Here is a 17805-nt window from a genome sequence, read left to right as displayed (position 1 = left end):
CTTCCTCTGCCATTTTACTTCCTAAGTGTCTGCAACAGCTGGGGGCTGTGCCAGGCTGAACTAGGAGCCTAGAATTCATCCTGGGTTTCTCATGTGGGTAGCAGGGACCCACACACTTGGGCTATCACCTGCTGCTTCCCAAGGTGTGCATTAGCAGGAAGCTGAATCAGAACCCAAATCCAGGCACTCCAATATGGGATGTGGGTATCCTAAGCAGCAAGTTACCTGCTGTGCCAAATGCCTGCTCCTCCTCATAGTTGTAATTTTTAAACATTCAATACAAATATCTCAAATGAATCTAGAAATTAAAGATCCTTAAAATAGGATCCTATAATTATCCAGAATAATATAATAATTCAATAATGATATAAATGGATTTTTAAGATTTATTTTCTTTTATTTGAAAGGCAGAGTTACAGAGAGGCAGAGGCAGAGACAGGAAGAGGTTTTCCATTCGCTGGTTCACTCCCAAATGGCTGCAACAGCCAGAGCTGAGCCAATCTGAAGCCGGGAGCCAGGAGCTTCTTCTGGGTTTCCCATGAGGGTGCAGGGGCCCAAGCACCTGGGCCATCTTCCACTGCTTTCCAAGGCCATAGCAGAGAGCTGGATTGGAGGTGGAGCAGCTAAGACTCAAACTGGCACCCACATGGGATGCAAGCACCACAGGTGGAGCCTTTACCCACTATGCCACAATACTGGCTCTAAATTGATTTTTTTAAAGATCTGTGCCAAATGTCAATTAGCAGAGTAAATATTATACAGAAAGATTGAGTGAGCTCAGATTTTAGATCAATTTAGAGGGAAGAGCTCCCTAATGGAGTTGCCTGAAACTGTAATAAACTAACCCAATGAGTAGTGATTTTCCAGGGCCAAGTGTTAGAAACAAGTTGTGAGGACAACAACTGAGAGGGCTGGGGAAGCAGGAAGGCATGGATGGGGCAGTCATGATGAGTCCCCATGTTCAGATTCTATGATACTATGAAGTGTGTGTGTCTCCAGGCAGACCTATGTGAAATCACAGGACAGAGACAGAGAGGAAGAAGTAACTGAACAAGGAATCACAGGAAGCCCAAGGGAATCGACAGCCTCCTGGGCTCTGTCTTCAGTCTCTGGGACCCAGGAGGTTGCTGTAGATTCCGAGCAGGCTGTGAAGAGTGAGTGACACACAAAGGAACTCGCAGGGGATCAGCATGAGATACGGGAAGAATCCATGTTTCGCTGAGAAGAGACTTATTTCTCCAAGTTTGGGTGCTTCGTTAAGCTGCACGTCATGGTTAAGTGGTATCATGGATGTACCCATGAGAGGTGAAGAGTCCCCTTCCTACTAGGGGACAGCTCTGCAGAGAATGGTGCCAGTCACTGAGAGCAGCAAAGGGAGGCAAGAGTGGCATAAGAGAAATGGGTGGGCGCTGCGGAGCAGGGGGTTAGCCACTGCTTGGGACGCCTGCATCCCACATCAAAGTGCCTTGTTGAATCCCAGCTCCTCTGCTTCTGATCCAGCTTCCTGCTAATGCATCCTGGGGGGCAGCAGATGATGGCCCAAGTACTTGGGTCCCTGCCATCCATGTAGGAGACCTAGATAAGAGCTCCTGGTTCCTGGTTTCAACCTGGCCCAGCCCCAGCTGTTGTGGGCAACTGGGGAGTGAACCAGGGTATGGACGTTCTGTCTGTCTGTCTGTCTCTCTCTCTCACTTTCAAATTGATAAATAAACAGTAAATAAAAAAGAAAGGCATGTTCAATGGTGATTCATGCCTTTGACAAGCAGAGGGAAGAGAAAGCACCCCATACCTTGCGTGTGAAGGTTGAAGGCATCCGTCACAGCTCTCTCCTGCAGGACGAGCCCCAGGGCTGCCTGGCAGAACAGCTCCTTGGCAGCAGCCTTCCAGCCAGGCAGCAGCGCCTTGTGGTGTTGAGGGATGAAGTCGGTGTGCACGTGCCCGGCTTCGAACTCTGGGTGGCCACACAGGCTGAGCAGGAAGTCGATGTTGGTATGCAGACCGACAATCTAGAAGAGAATGCAGCCCCAGTGCCTACTGAGTGGGGAATGCACCCCCTCAGGAAAACATCCACTCTTTGTCCTTGGTATCTCTACTGGGGAACAGTAAAAAGGTCCCAAGTGGCAATAGGGCAACTCCCCAAAAAACTCCCAAAACCCCCACCTCACTATGACCGTATCCATTTCTGTGGATGTGGACTTAACACTTAGAATTATTTTTTTTTAAATATTTATTTATTTGAAAGGCAGAGAGGCAGAGAGAGAGAGAGAGAGAGAGACAGAGAGACAGAGACAGAGAGAGGTCTTCCATCCACTGGTTCACTCCCCAGATGGCTGCAACGGCCAGAGCTATGCTGATCTAAAGCCAGGAGCTGGGAGCTTCTCCTAGGTCTCCCATGAGGGTGCAGAGGCCCAAGGACTTGGGCCATCTTCTACTGCTTTCCCAGGCCATAGGAGAGAATTGGATTGGAAGTGGAGCAGCCAGGACTCGAACCAATGCGCACATGGAATGTTGGCACTGTAAGCAGCGGCTTTACCCACTATGCCATGGCACTGGTCCCAGAATGATATTTTAATATGAGAAAAAGGATGCAGGAATGGGTACAGCAGGCGGTGAGGAGGTGTTTAACAGACTCCAGTTAGGAAAGTGGTAAATGTTGAGAAACATGCAAGAGGATCCTGAAGCCTTGCTCCTCTGCACTCTCCCATAGAACAGGAAGATGCAGAGCAGGCGGGCTGCTACCCCAGGCAGCGGGCAGGACCAACCGGCCTCCACGCAGCCTCCTTTCAACGCTGAAATCCAACTTTTACGTTCTAATGGGAAAAAGTTACAAAATAAACGCCGATGGTCCTAGAAACAAAATCAAAGGTAAAACCAGCTATGTGCACCCTGGCTTCATTCATCCATTCCTTCCCTTGTTCACTACACATTTACAGAGCACCTGTTAGGTGTCTGGCTCTGATCCCAGCACTGGGGACACAATGAGGAACAAACTGGACCCAAGTCCTTGCCCCTTAGAGCTCACATTGGAAGGAAAAGGTCAACAGCCATGTCTATACACAAATGTCTTACATGAGGTGGTTTGTGGAAAAATGGAAGTAAAGGGGCCGGCGCTGTGGCCTAGTGGGTAAAACTGCCGCCTGCAGTGCCCACATCCCATATGGGCTCTGGTTTAAGTCCCGGCTGCTCCACTTCTGAACCAGCTCCCTGCTAATGCGCCTGGGAAAGCAGCAGAGATGACCCAATTACTTGTGTGTCCATGTGGGAGACTCAGAAGTTCCCGGCTCCTGGCTTTGGCCTGGCCTAACCTGGTCATTGTAGCCATTTGGGGAGTGAGCCAGCAGATGGAAGATCTCTCTCTCTCTCTCACCCTTCACTCTGTAATTCTGCCTTCCAAATTAATAAATAAGTCTTAAAAAAAAAAAAGAAAAGAAAACGGAATTAAAAGACAATGCAAATTTTCCACGAGCTTTTCAAAGCCCCTATGTATAATGTCACATATTAAGGAAACTAAGTCTGGCTATAGGGATGGAGAACAGCAAAGGGTCCCATTTTAAATGGGGTGGCCCAGGAAAAGACTCAGGAAGGCAGCAGGGCTGGGGAGAGTCAGGGGGGAGTCCGTCAATCATGTGGGGGAAGAACATTCTGGAAGAGAGGGCAGGAACACAGGACTCCATGATGGGTGTGTCTGAGGAATGGCTAGGAAGCCGATGTGATGGGAGCCAGAAGTAAGAATTTTGATCAAATTAGTAACATATTAACAAATTTGAATATCATGGGTTATAGGGCTTTCTGCACCAGGAAATAAATGTGCTATAGGAAGTAACAAATTGGACATAATTATTTTCCTTTTAGGGGAAAAAAAAATCTCAAACTACAGGTCATACTTGTATAGCTGGCCTTATCTACAGAAGGAATAAATAGAATTTCTCTGAAATATTACATTGGCACTCATGGTTTTGCTTCTGCAATCTGTCTACCTGGCATGAAGAAGTCCTCAAACCCTATTCTGACGCTAGAGAACAGGCCTCACGTGAAATTACTTTGTGACTTCTGGGCAACTGGTGGAAGGGAGCAGACACGGCCATGCTGACAAGGCCAAAGGCTGGCTTTTGGTGCTGACCAAAAGCTTCAGGGTCACTGGCCCGGGTCACTCACGTTGTACTGACGGAGGCTGTGCCGCAGTTTCATCAAGGCCGCCTGGCGATCTGCAGCCCACACGACCAGCTTCGCAATCATGGGGTCATAATGCACTGACACTTCGTCCCCTGAAATTGACAAAACCATGGTCACCTCTCAAAGTCAAAACTGAAAGGCATACAACAGGACAAACAAGCTACAGGCTTACACACATTCCACACTTAATTCACACAAGGCCCTGCACCACCCGTTTATCCAGAAGGCAACTGAGGCTCAGCGGGGTCTGGACATTTGTCCAAAGTCCAATGACGGAGTGTCTACTAGGCCCTCCCAGGCTAGCCTGCCCAGTCCTGTCTCCCTCTGAACCTTTTCTTCCTTTCTCCTTTTGGAAGGCAATGTAACCTTCTTCTACCTTCTCCCATGACACCCACTTGTGCCCTTGGCATTGCTCTACCTCATCAGTAAAGCAAGGAAACTAATTCCTCTACCCTGCAGGGCTATTGGGAGGGGTGAGGATAAAGTGCAAGTGCCACACCTGGAAGAGCTGACAAACAAATGGTTGCTATGGTCACCGGGATGGTAACAGTCAAAGAGAAAAAGAGCCCGAACCACGGCACATCTCGCTGGTTGGAGAAGGATGTGGTGTAGCCAAAGAACATCGATGAAGGGCCTTTTTCCTAATATTGTCAGATCTTCTATCCTCTCCGAACCCCAGGTCCTCTTCTACAAAACCAAGGGCTGGGGATACAGTCTGACACCCGGACACTCACCCACTCCATCATCCACATGTAATGTTCACCTACTGGGCCTAGGCTTGAGCAAGGAGCTGCGCATGGAATATGCAGTCTATCCCTTCAGAGTCCTAGGGTCTACTGGGGAAACAGACAAGGAATAACAGATGGCAGGTGCAAGACAAGGGCTCCGCACACACAGAAGGCGAGGGCTGAGGGAAGCTTCTTGGACAAAGTTCTCCCTCCCAGTACCAAGTTGAAAACCTGGGGTCCTCCTGAGCACCTGTCTTCTCTACCGCAAGTGTCTTTGTGTGCTGGTAAGGTAGATTTACCACCTAGGCTACGGCTTAGCCACAGCGCTCACGTTATTAAAAAGTCTGAATTGGGGCCAGTGCTGTGGCGTGGCGGGTAAAGCCACTGCCTGCAGTGCCTGCATCCCATGCGGGTGCTGATTGGAGTCCTGGCTGCTCCACTTATGATCCAATTCTGCTGTGGATTGGGAAAGCAGCAGAAGATGGCCTGTGTCCTTAGGTTTCTGTACCCACATGGGAGACCCAGGGGAGGCTCCTGGCTCCTGACTTTAGATCTGTCTAGCTCTGGCCATTGTAGCCATTTGGGGAGTGAAGCTGCAGATGGAAGATCTCCTCTCTCTTGCTCTGCCTCTGCCTCTCTTTAGCTCTGCCTTTCAAATAAATAAATAAATATATATATTTTTTAATTTTTGACAGGCAGAGTGGACAGTGAGAGAGAGAGACAGAGAGAAAGGTCTTCCTTTTTGCCGTTGGTTCACCCTTCAATGGCCACCGCGGCTGACGCATTGCGGCCGGCACACCGCGCTGATCCGATGGCAGGAACCAGGTACTTATCCTGGTCTCCCATGGGGTGCAGGGCCCAAGCACTTGGGCCATCCTTCACTGCACTCCCCGGCCACAGTAGAGAGCTGGCCTGGAAGAGGGGCAACCGGGACAGAATCTGGCGCCCTGACCGGGACTAGAACCTGGTGTGCTGGCGCCGCAAGGCGGAGGATTAGCCTAGTGAGCCGCAGCGCCGGCCATAAATAAATCTTTAAAAAAATGTCGAATTGGGGCTGGTGCTGTGGCACAGCAGGTTAAAGCCCAGGCCTGCAACGCCAGCATTCCATATAGATGCTGGTTCAAGTCTGGGCTGCTCCACTTTGGATCCAGCTCCCTGCTAATGCGATTGGGAAAACAGCAGAAGATGGCCCAAGTGCTTGGACCCCTGCATCCACATGGGAGACCTGGAAAAGCTCCCAGCTTTGGATCAGCTCAGCTCTGGCCATTGCAGCCATTTGGGGAATGAAGCAGCAGATGGAATACTGTTGAGGTTGATTTCTTCTATGAGAGGATTCGTTCTGAGAGGAGGAGCATGGTGGGGACAAGAGGTGCTGAGTCACCACACAGACCCGGGGAGTCGGGTGAAAGCAGGCCAGAGGCAAGCAGCCCACAGACTCGTTTATTTCAGTTGCTACAGCTGCTTATATAGCCAAGGCAGCCAATCCAGTCAAGGGGTGGTCTATGCCCTAACCAATCACAGCCTGTTGCCAGGCAGTTTCCAAAGCCATCCAATCACAGCTTGTTGCCAGTCAGGCTCTTGTTGCCAGGCAGTTTCTGAAACCATACAATCGTGGCCTGCTGTCAGTCAGGCTCTGTTGTCATGTGGTTTCCTCTGTTCTCATGTGGTTTCCGAAGCCATCCAATCACAGCCTGTTGCCAGGCAGTTTCTATTGTCAGCGGCCATCTTGGCATGAACTTTTCACCTCCTCATTCCACCACAGAAGACCTTTCTCTCTGTCTCTATCTCTCTCTGTAACTCTTTCAAATAAATAAAATAAATCTTAAAAAAAAAGTAGTCCAAATTCCTCGATTTGGCTCTCAGACATAGTAGGCTTTGTCTTGAACCTGTGTCTCCACCATATCTCCAATGACTCCCCTTCCTGAATCCTTTTCCTTAGCACACATTTTCTTATGGTTCTTCAAACACACCTCTCTTTCTCTTCATTCTTCCTTACGCTGCTAAATCTGCCTACTTAAATCCACTCCAGGCTTCCTCCTAAAGCCTTGTCCTGAATATATCAGCCTAACATAACCGCAAAGCCCTGAGAAACGCCATACCTAATCACTGTTCAAATTACTCCAGCAACTGAAATTAAGACGAAGCAGGGAGTGGGGGGCTCAGAACACGGACTCTGAAGTCAGACAATTCAGGCCTGAGCTCTGGCTCCAAGGGTGACCTTGGGCAAATCACTCAACTCCTCCGTGCCCCAGCTTCCCTCATCTGGAAAATGGGGGATGACAGTAATGCCAACTCTTGGGAAATTCTCATGCATAAAAGTCACCTACAACAGTGCCTGTGCATAGGAAGTGAGCAGTGAGTGTGATTAGGACCATGGCTATTAATCGCATGCTAGGCTGTGACACCTCCTGCACTATGTTTTCACTGTAATTTCTTTCTTTCATTATTGTTTTACTAGCACTTATTAAGAGTTAAAGTTTATCTCTTAATTCTCCAACACTTCTTTTCCAAAGATTTATTTATTTATTTGAAAGGCAGTGTTTACAGAGAGAGAGAGACAGAGAGAGAGAGAGAGATCTTCCATCTGCTGGTTCACTTCCCAAATGGCCACAAAGGCTGGAAATGGGCCAAGCCAAAGCCAGGAACCAAGAGCTTCATCCAGGTCTCTCATGTTGGTGCAGGGGCCCAAGCACTTGGGTCATCCTCTGCTGTCTTCCCAGCTGCATTAGCAGGGAGCTGGATTGGAAGTGGGGTAACCAGGTCTCGAACAGGCGCCTGTATGGGATGCCAGGGTTGCAGGCAGCAGTTCTACCCACTATGCCAAGCTGCAGGCCCCAATTGTGCAACTTTCAGTCTCTTGGAGGCAGAGTACCTTTAGTATAGTAGACATCACCCCAAATCACTTCTGAAACTAGACCAGCTAAAATTAAAATAAAATAATACATGCAAAACATTTCTTGGTCAAGTTTATACTGTTGCATTTCAAAATTAGGGTACTTTGCTTAGAATACAAGTTATTTGTTAAAAATAACTATTCCAGAAGGAAAAAGTAAAGATTAAGAGAAATCAATTAAATCCTTTATTTTAAGACAGGCTGGAAGACCAGCACCGCGGCTCACTAGGCTAATCCTCCGCCTTGCGGCGCCGGCACACCGGGTTCTAGTCCCAGTTGGGGTGCTGGATTCTATCCCGGTTGCCCCTCTTCCAGGCCAGCTCTCTGCTGTGGCCAGGGAGTGCAGTGGAGGATGGCCCAAGTGCTTGGGCCCTGCACCCCATGGGAGACCAGGAGAAGCACCTGGCTCCTGCCATCGAATCAGCGTGGTGCACCGGCCGCAGCGCGCAGGCTGCGGCAGCCATTGGAGGGTGAACCAACGGCAAAGGAAGACCTTTCTCTCTGTCTCTCTCTCTCTCACTGTCCACTCTGGCTGTCAAAAAAAAAAAAAAAAAGAAGAAGACAGGCTGGAGTAGGTGTGCAGAGCAGCAGATTAAGGGCCTGGGATCGAGTCCCACCTCTGCCCTCTGATCCAGCCTCCCACTATTGTGCCTGGGAGGCAGAAGATGATGGTTCAGGTACATAAGTCCCTTCCACCCAAGCGAGAGACACAGATGTAATTCCAGGCTCCTGGCTTTGGCCTGGCCCAGCCCTGGCTGCTGTGGTCATTCAGGGTAGTCAACCAGCAGATGGAAAGTCTCTCTCTCTCTCCCTCTCTCTTACTTTTTCTCTCTTTTACTCTGCTTTTCAAATAAATAAATAGGAATAATAAAAATGAATAAAAGGAACATAGCAGCCTTAGCACATTCAGTGGGTGGAAATTTCGATGAAATAACAACATGCTTGACATTTCCGTAGGACTCAAGGATCCAGCTCAACTAAAAATCCATCAAGGACGAGACCTTCGTCACCTTACCTTGCCGCACACCAGTTTCAATCCTGGTGGAGCTGTCTGCTGGAGGGGTGGAGAGATGTACTAGGGGCCCGGCCCCCGGCATGAAGTTATTGTTAGGATCTTCTGCATATATCCTAGCTTCAAAGGCATGGCCCTGCAGGGTTATGTCTTCCTGGCTCAAGGGAATCTTCTCTCCTGCTGCAATCTAGTAAAAGAACAATGCCTTTGATGAAAATTGGTCCCATAGCAACTACAAAGCTTGGGAAGTCAATGTTCCCCCCTTTTTCCCACGTAAAATATACATCTGGACTTTACAATGCAGCCAAAGAAAACTAGTATTTTATTCTCCCACTTTGGTATTGGGCAAAACAGAAATAAATTAAGAAACAGATGTAGCCTGGGAAGTGTTGGCCCCGTAAATGTAATAAAATTTCTTTCTTTCTTTTTTTTTTTTTTTTTTTTTTGACAGGCAGAGTGGACAGTGAGAGAGAGAGAGAAAGGTCTTCCTTTTCCAATGGTTCACCCCCCAATGGCCGCTGCAGCCAGCGTGCTGTGGCCAGTGCACGGTGCTGATCCGAAGCCAGGAGCCAGGTGCTTCTGGTCTCCCATGCGGGTGCAGGGCCCAAGGACTTGGGCCATCCTCCACTGCACTCCCTGGTCACAGCAGAGAGCTGGCCTGGAAGAGGGGCAAACGGGACAGAATCTGGTGCCCCGACCAGGACTAGAACCTGGGATGCTGGGTGCCACAGGCAGAGGATTAGCCTATTGAGCTGCAGCGCAGGCCATAAATTTTCAAAGCCATCTCATTCCCCTTGCTATCACACACCTGCGGATGACTTTTTTTTTTTTTTTTTTGACAGGCAGAGTGGATAGTGAGAGAGAGAGAGAGAGAGAAAGGTCTTCCTTTTGCCGTTGGTTCACCCTCCAATGGCCGCCACGGCTGGTGCGCTGTGGCCGGCGCACCGCGCTGATCCAAAGGCAGGAGCCAGGTGCCTCTCCTGGTCTCCCATGGGATGCAGGGCCCAAGTACTTGGGCCATCCTCCACTGCACTCCTGGGCCACAGCAGAGATCTGGCTTGGAAGAGGGGCAACCGGGAAAGACTCCGGTGCCCCGACCAGGACTAGAACCCAGTGTGCCGGCGCCACAAGGTGGAGGATTAGCCTATTGAGCTGTGGTGCCGGCTTGCTGATGACTTTTACAATGTGGATGACCAACACCGGCCACACTTTCCTATGGCAACATAGTCCTAAATACCAACTAAAACGTTTCATATTAAAGAAAGATTTGGGGCCGGTGCCACGGCTCACTAGGCTAATCTTCCGCCTGCGGCGCCAGCACCCCAGGTTCTAGTCCCGGTCGGGGTGCCAGATTCTGTCCCGGTTGCTCCTCTTCCAGTCCAGCTCTCTGCTGTGGCCCGGGAGGGCAGTGGAGGATGGCCCAAGTGCTTGGGCCCTTGCACCTGCATAGGAGACCAGGAGAAGCACCTGGCTCCTGGCTTTGGATCGGCTTAGTGCGCCGGCTGTAGCAGCCACTTGGAGGGGTGAATCAACGGAAAAGGAAGACCTTTCTCTCTGTCTCTCTCTCTCCCTAACTCTGCCTGTAAAAAAAAAAAAAAAAAAAAAAAAAGATTTGGGGGACCAGCCCCATGCCATAGTGGCTAAAGCTGCTGCCTGAGGTGCTGGCATCCCATATGGGCGCCGATTCGAGTTCCAGCTGTTCCGCTTCCAGTCCAATTTCTGATCACGCACCTGAGAAAAGCAATGGAAGATGGCCCAAGTGCTTGGGTCCCTGCACCCACGTGGGAGACTTGGAAGGAGCCCCTGGCTCCTGGCTTCAGATCCACCCAGCTTCAGACATTGTAGCCATTTGGGGAGTGAGCCAGTAGATGAAGGATCTTTACTTTTCTTTTCTCTTTTTTCTTTTCTCTTCTTTCTTTCTCTCTCTGCATTTCTTTCTCTGTAACTCTGACTTTCAAATAAATGAATCTTAAAAAAAGAGAAAGACTTGGGAAATACGTGCTAATATTTGAGTGCTCATATATATATATATATATATATATTAAAGATTTACTTTATTGATTTGAAAGACAGTGACAGAAAGGGGGTGGGGGGTCTGTCTGCTAGTTCACTTCCCAGATGGCTGCAATGGCCAGGGCTAGGCCAGGCCAAAGCCAAGAACCTGGAACTCTATCCAGGGTTCCTGTATGGGTGGAAGAGGCCTAAGAACTCAAGCTATCTTCTACTGCTTTCTCAGGCACATGAGCACGGAGCTGGATTGGAAGGGAGCAGATGGGACTCACCTGCACTCTGATATGGGATGCCAGTGTTGCAGGCTGTGGCTTAATCCGTTATGCCACATGTGAGCTCCAAGTGTTCATATATTAAATGAAAACGGATAATATCCACGAGACATAAAGCTTGGTTTTGATTATGTTGAATAATCACTGATTCTTGTGTTTATAAGTTAGTCTTCAGTTTGTCTGCTGTCTCCATTTCAAACCTCCAGAAAGTCATTCTAATGGCGTCCCCTGCACCCACGTGGGAGACCTGGAGGAAGCTCCTGGCCCTGGCTTCGGATCAGTGCAGCTCTGGCCGTTGAAGCCATCTGGGGAGTGAACCAGCGGATGGAAGACCTTTCTCTCTGTCTCTATCTCTCTCTTTATTTATTTTTTCAAATAAATAAAATAAATCTTTAAAAAAAAAAAAGAAAAATTAAAACATTTTAAAAATAAAAAATAAAAATAAAAAAAGAAATTTTATTATACTTAAATGTGATAACAGAGTATAAACAGGAATATCATTATTATTAATCACTATGATAATTATTACTATTTTGACTATTATATATTTTCCCTTTTTTATTATATATTAATACAACAAATTTCTGTGTTCAACCAGTACAAGGGGACTTCAAAAAGTTTGTGAAAAATGGAATTAAAATGTTTATTTTCAGTACAAAAATTTGTTGAAATGCACGTATACGAGGGATCTTCAAAATGTTCACGAAAAGTGCAGTTTATGAGATGCCTATACATGAATTTCCAGTTTTCCACACATTTTTTGAAGTCCCCTTATATAACCTGAAAAAGGCTATTACTGAAAGACATGCCATTTGCTTCTCTCTTTACTCTCCTCTTCAGGTTTCACTCCAAAATGAGGAACTAACAACCTGAGAAAGCAATACAGATGCAGGAAAGAGACCACAAGTAAGGTAGCATGACACTGAACGAAACACGAAAGCACAAAACAGAGGCAAACTCGTCTCCTTGACTCTGTCAGTAAGAAAGCTAGGAACCACGGCAGTCGAAAGTGCAAGGAAAGGGAACCAAAGCAAAGGCCTCTGTGGTGTGGGACTTCAAACCACACACCTGCAGCCACAGGCCTGTGTCCAGATTTTGTCTCTGCACCTGCTCTGTGGCCTGAGTAAGTTTCTTCAGCTCCCCATGCTTCAGAGAAAAGTACCTGGCATACAGTAATCACTAAGTACTGGCTATTGTCATTCCATTCTTATGCCTTCTAATGAAATTCTCTTTAAGGTTTTAATAAAGAATTCAATGTAATATAAGGGAGGACCACGTATCCACATCCCAAGATGCACAGCTTGTTTTTGCCTGTCCCCTCTGAGATTGGTGTCCACCTGGGTCCAGGAAACACTGGCGCCAACCTTGACTCCGGGTGCTATAGGGGTCTGTGTCACTTGAGTTCTCTTTAGCTCAGATGTTGAGTCTCTGGAAACCACTAGCCTTAGACACCTTCATCAGCTTCCCCTGAACACGGTTGACTCCCTGGATCTGCAGCCTGAGCCCTGAATGCTCACGCTATTAAAGCCGCTTTCTAAGCATCCTGTGACTTCAGAGGCAGGCCCTAGAGTCTGAACTCCTGACTCAAAGTGAGTCCCCTTGTTTTACCTCTGCTTGGATGCAGCCAAACTTCCAAGCGCCCTCAACTCTATCAGCCAGGTCCAGTAGCTTCCCTGTAAGTTCTAGAATCCCTCCTCAGATGATGGAAGCCTGCTCCTCTCTCTGAAGAGCCTCAACAGCTCTTATAATTGGAGTTTCAGAAGTAAGTATCTGCTGGTTCCCTAATATCTAAAAGTTTTCTTGTTCCTTAATCCTTAGAAACCTTGATCCTCCATGACGTCAAAGGTCTAGACTTTCTTGGTTCACTGCTTCAGAAAAATATCCTTGATTCCTTGAATTCTGGAATCACAGCACTCTTTCCAGAAGTTTCCACTGTAGTTTTTCCTGACACTCACTAACACTTATTAGCTTTATGTGCCTGGTTTTCATTAGCTCCCAAGGCTATAGAGGCCCAGAAGAATCTTTTGGCTCAATTGAAACCACCAATCACCCCCGAGGAAGCAGCAAAAAGAACATCCTATTATTGTCCACAGAAGTTCTGCAAAGACAAAATTACCAAGATAACCATGACTTCAGCATCACAGCACAGAAAACCCAATTTACATTCAGGATACATAAAGAACCCCAAATCCTACATAATCAGGAGTATTGATTACTATTCAGTTTTTTTAATCATATTTTTAAAAGGAAGGCTATGGTAAAAATCTATTGTTTCCAATTAAGAGAACAAATACAGACTACGCTGTAGTTAAAATTTGAAGGAACCCCATTTGATATCAATGCTTCCCAAACTAACCTTAGTAAAAGAATAGCTATGGACATATATTTTTGTCAAATACTGTGGGTGTGTCCTAGCACTGCCAAAATGGTTTAAATGTTTCTAGGCATTTACTCTGAATGGCTTACTCATAGGCTGGCCACACATTGTAAATCAGAATATTACTGGACCATTCCATTGATCTAGACCTTTCTTTGGGTTTTCATTACCAGCTGTGCTTTAGCTCATTTCATCTGTTGTGCCTCTAGAATCTAATGATGGCCTGGCTCCGAATGCCACAGTCAGGCAGACCATGAGGCTTGAGAGGATGTGGTCAAGAACACACCTTAGTGACAGCTCTGCAACTTGCTGGTTGCCCCATGCCCAAGGCAAAGTGAAGACACGGGACAGATTAGGGACCCGAGTCCCTAAAGTACCCATAAAGTCACAGCATGAAATGTAGCCCCATTTTTTTTTTTACCTCCCATTTTCCTGTCCTCATCACAACCAAAATTGAACTCTGTTCAAAACAACACCTCTTTGAGGGGGCCAGAGGGTAACCTATTCTCAAAACTGATCTCTAATAGAAAAATAACCCTCACCCTAAGCTGCCACTCCACCAAATCAGTTCCTGTGACCATCTCAGTGACAGGATGTTCCACTTGCAGCCTTGTGTTCATCTCCATGAAGTAGAAATTCTGCTTTGAGTCCATAATGAACTCCACCGTTCCTGAAAGATACAACATGACGGTCATGTTCCAACAGGGTCGATTCAGGAACAACTCAAAGCTTCTAGTACACATCACAGCAAGTTTCACTGCTACCTTCATCCGGGGGAAATGTTCTGTATTTCAGGAAGGAAACATCTCACACTGTGACTCAGCTAATGAGTCTCAGTCAAACATAGGGAGTTGCCTGAAATGTATCAATTGAAATATTTATTTGGAATCCTAAGCAAATGGCTAAGCCCAAACCCAGCATCAGTCTTGGCCACCATCACCATGAGCACGTGGCTGGACCACGTGTTACTGCACAGAGCGCCAAGCTCCCCAGGGGTCTCACACCCTGATAATCTTACCTCATGCTAACTCTGTGCAGGAAAAGACTTTCTTTCTCTGGCTTGTGGGCTGAGTTTCCTTTGAAAATCCTTTAGCCAGTGACCCACTGAAAAGTTGTTTAGCAATTAAACCTTATATTAATATCTTATCTATTGGCATTCTATTAAGTCTGACAAAATTTCCCCTAACTTTATTAAGGCTTCATTTTAGACAACAAAATGTAACTGTTTTAAATGTATGTGTGCTGATTTTGGCAATGGAATATGATCACAGAACCAACACTGCAATGAAAACACAATAGTCCCTTCCCCCAGAAAAGCCCTCCCCTCCCCCGCCACTTGCAGCCAGGCCTTCCCCCAGTCCCTCGGCTCCAAGCAATGTGTTTTCTATTACTTTAAGTTTATTACTAGAATCATATAGTTTGTCATGTAATGCTTGCATTTTGTTTTTGTTTTTGCTTTTTTTTCCATTCAAAGTTAGTTTTACAGAATGTAAAAATGATTTTCAAACCATTGGTCACAACCCATTAGCAAATTATAAAATTCAATTTCAGCAAAGACTTCGGGTTTCTGATCTGGCAAGTGAAGAGTTTGGAAGTAGCCACTCCACCCTTACAATAAGTAAAAGCCGGAACAAACTGAAAAACCAACAATTCTTCATCTGTCAGAGCAATCAGGTCACAAGGAAAATCGCTGCCCCCCAAATCAGACAGGCAGGCCGACACGGACACCACAAACTGAAGCCGGAACTTTTAGTAACGGACCATTTGCTGCTGGCGGCTCCGTGAGAACAACTGACAGTTAGCAACTCTGAGGGGATCCAGGTAGGCGGGATCACCACGTTGCTCTGTTTTACCTCTCGGAACTACACCCGGTCCTCTGTTGTTAGCAGTGAACCTCAGAGGAAACTTCCCTCGTGCTTCCAGCAGGTGAGGGAGGGAAGAGGAATCCTTGAGATGCCCAAGGTCTGCATCTGAGTTCCTGGCTTCGCCTCCTGCCTCCAGATTCCAGCTTCCTGCAAACGCAGGCCCTGGGAGGCAGCAGCTCCACAGCTGTATCCCTGCCTCCCTTGTGGGAGAACAGGAGCTCCCAGCTCCTGACCTCGGCCGGGCCCAGTCCTAGCTACTGTGGGCATTTGGGGAATGAACCAGCCTTTCTCTCTGCCTTTTAAATCAATGAAAATAAAATAAAAAAGAATATGCCAGTATATTATATGCATTTCTTAAAAACAATCTCCTTAAATATTTGTGATGCAGAGAGACAGAGAGAGAGAGAGAGAGATGAGGGAGGGAGGGAGGGGAGGGAGGGAGAGAGCGCTATCACAGCTGCCTCCCAGGGTCTGCATTAGTAGGAAGTTGGAGCTAGAGCCAGAGCCAGTTATGGAAGCCAGGTACTCTGAATGGAGCCAGGCATCTTAACTGCTAGGCAGAATGCCTCCTTCTTTGTTCTTTTCTTTTTTAAAGATTTATTCATTTGTTTGGAAGGCAGAAGAGAAAGAGAAAGAGAGGGAGAGACAGAGATCTTCTATCTGCGATTTACTCCCCAAATAGCAGCGACAGCCGGAGTTGGGCTGGTCCAAGGCCAGGAGCAGGAGCTTCTTCTGTGTCAGCCAAGTGGGTGCAGGTGCCCAAACACTTGGGCCATCTTCCCATGCTTTCCCAGGGGCATTAGCAGGGAGCTGGACTCAAACTGGTGCCCATGTAGCAGGAGGCGGCTTTCCCCACTATGCCACAGCACCAGCCGCTTCTTCCCTAATCTTAACAAGGCCTATCCTCAAGAGAAATCCTTTTTTTTTTTTTTAAGTTTTTTATTTTATTTATTTGAAAGACTTACAGAGAGAGGTAGAGACACAGAGAGAGAGGGGTCCTCCATTCGCTGGTTCACTCCCCAGATGGCCATAATGGCTGGAGTGGAGGTGAGCCAATATGAAGCCAGGAGCCAGGAGCCTCCTTTGGGTCTCCCATGTGGGTGTAGGGGTCCAATGACTTAGGCCATTTTCTACTGCTTTCTCAGGTGCATTAGCAGGGAGCTGGATCAGAAGTGGAGCCGCCGGGACACGAACTGGCACCCATATGGAATGCTGGCGTTGCAGGCCGGGACTTTAGCCTGTTGTGTCACAATGCCAGTCCCAAGAAACTGTTTTCACCTGAGCCTAAATTACGGCATTTTATCAGATCAGGAGAAGGGAAATACCTAGCTCCAGTCCTGTCCCACCTGAGAGGTAGAGAACAAACTAAAAATAAAAACAAAAACAAACAGAGAAGCACTGGTGACATTCAGTTCACCAGGCACATTAAAAGGCAAAAAATCAGTTTGGAGACTGAAGAACCAGAGATCAGAACCAGAGCCAGATATGGCAAGAATGCTAGCATTATCAGACCAGGAATGCTATAAAAAAACAAAAACAAAAACAAATCATGATTAATATGCTAAGGGTTCTAATGGAAAAAGTAGCCAATTTGCAAGAACGGATGGATAATGTAAGCAGAGAGATGGAAATTCTAAGAATTGAGAGGAAAAGCTAGTGTTGAGAAGAGCAGGAACAGAAATGCAGCACGCTAGGATGGGCTCAGCAGCAGGCTGGACACACTGGGAAAAGGACCCCTGAGTCTGAGGATTAGACAATGGAAACTTCCCAAACAACAAGCAGACAAAAAAGACTTCACAACAACAACACACCAGAGCGAAGTAGCCAAGCACTGCTGGACAACTATAAAAGGTGCAGCATGCATGTAACAGAAATAGCAAGGGAAAAAAAGAAAGGACCAGAGCCATAATGATTGAGAATTTCTACAAATTGTCAGACATCAAATCACAGATTCAGGAAACTCAAGAGAATCCCGGCCGGCGCCGCGGCTCACTAGGCTAATCCTCCGCCTTGCGGCGCTGGCACACCAGGTTCTAGTCCCAGTCGGGGCACCGGATTCTGTCCCGGTTGCCCCTCTTCCAGGCCAGCTCTCTACTGTGGCCAGGGAGTGCAGTGGAGGATGGCCCAAGTCCTTGGGCCTTGCACCTCATGGGAGACCAGGAGAAGCACCTGGCTCCTGCCTTCGGATAGGCGCGGTGCGCTGGCCACAGCAGCCATTGTGGGGTGAATCATCGGAAAAGGAAGACCTTTCTCTCTGTCTCTCTCTGTCCACTCTGCCTGTCAAAAAAAAAAAAAAAAAAAAAAGAGAGAGAGAGAGAGAATCCCAAAGAGGATAAACGCCCCTGCCCCACCCAAAATACATGGAAGTATATTACATCGAAGTTTCAGAAAATCAAAGCTAAAGAAAAATCTTGAATGAAGCAAGAGGGAAAAAACCTACCTTGTCTGTAGACAATCAAAGGTAACAATGCCATG

The 17805-nt window shown here is 47.3% G+C and overlaps 1 protein-coding gene across 25 annotated transcripts in view; it reads right to left on the bottom strand.

Annotated features, from left to right (window-relative positions):
• Nucleotides 1-17805, bottom strand: part of MCCC1 (methylcrotonyl-CoA carboxylase subunit 1) — a 79079-nt gene that overhangs the window by 15486 nt on the left and 45788 nt on the right. For 15 of the 25 annotated variants that reach the window (XM_089332106.1, XM_089332109.1, XM_051818818.3 and 12 more), the window contains 4 exons: nucleotides 14008-14135; nucleotides 8810-8993; nucleotides 4156-4265; nucleotides 1790-2006 (listed from right to left, as the gene is read on the bottom strand). In XM_089332106.1, the coding sequence (XP_089188232.1) occupies nucleotides 1790-2006; nucleotides 4156-4265; nucleotides 8810-8993; nucleotides 14008-14135 (639 nt within the window). Of the gene's footprint in view, nucleotides 1-1789; nucleotides 2007-4155; nucleotides 4266-4907; nucleotides 5010-8809; nucleotides 8994-10537; nucleotides 10775-14007; nucleotides 14136-17805 lie in introns of all 25 variants that reach the window. The other 10 variants (XM_089332091.1, XM_089332093.1, XM_089332102.1 and 7 more) reach the window with 2 other exon arrangements.

The sequence above is a fragment of the Oryctolagus cuniculus genome, chromosome 4, assembly GCF_051225735.1.
Source record: "Oryctolagus cuniculus isolate XC-2025 breed Fujian yellow rabbit chromosome 4, ASM5122573v1, whole genome shotgun sequence".
NCBI classification, from domain to species: Eukaryota; Metazoa; Chordata; class Mammalia; order Lagomorpha; family Leporidae; genus Oryctolagus; species Oryctolagus cuniculus.
The sequence above is the reverse complement of the archived record's forward strand: the minus strand, read 5'-3'. Positions and strand labels throughout refer to the sequence as shown.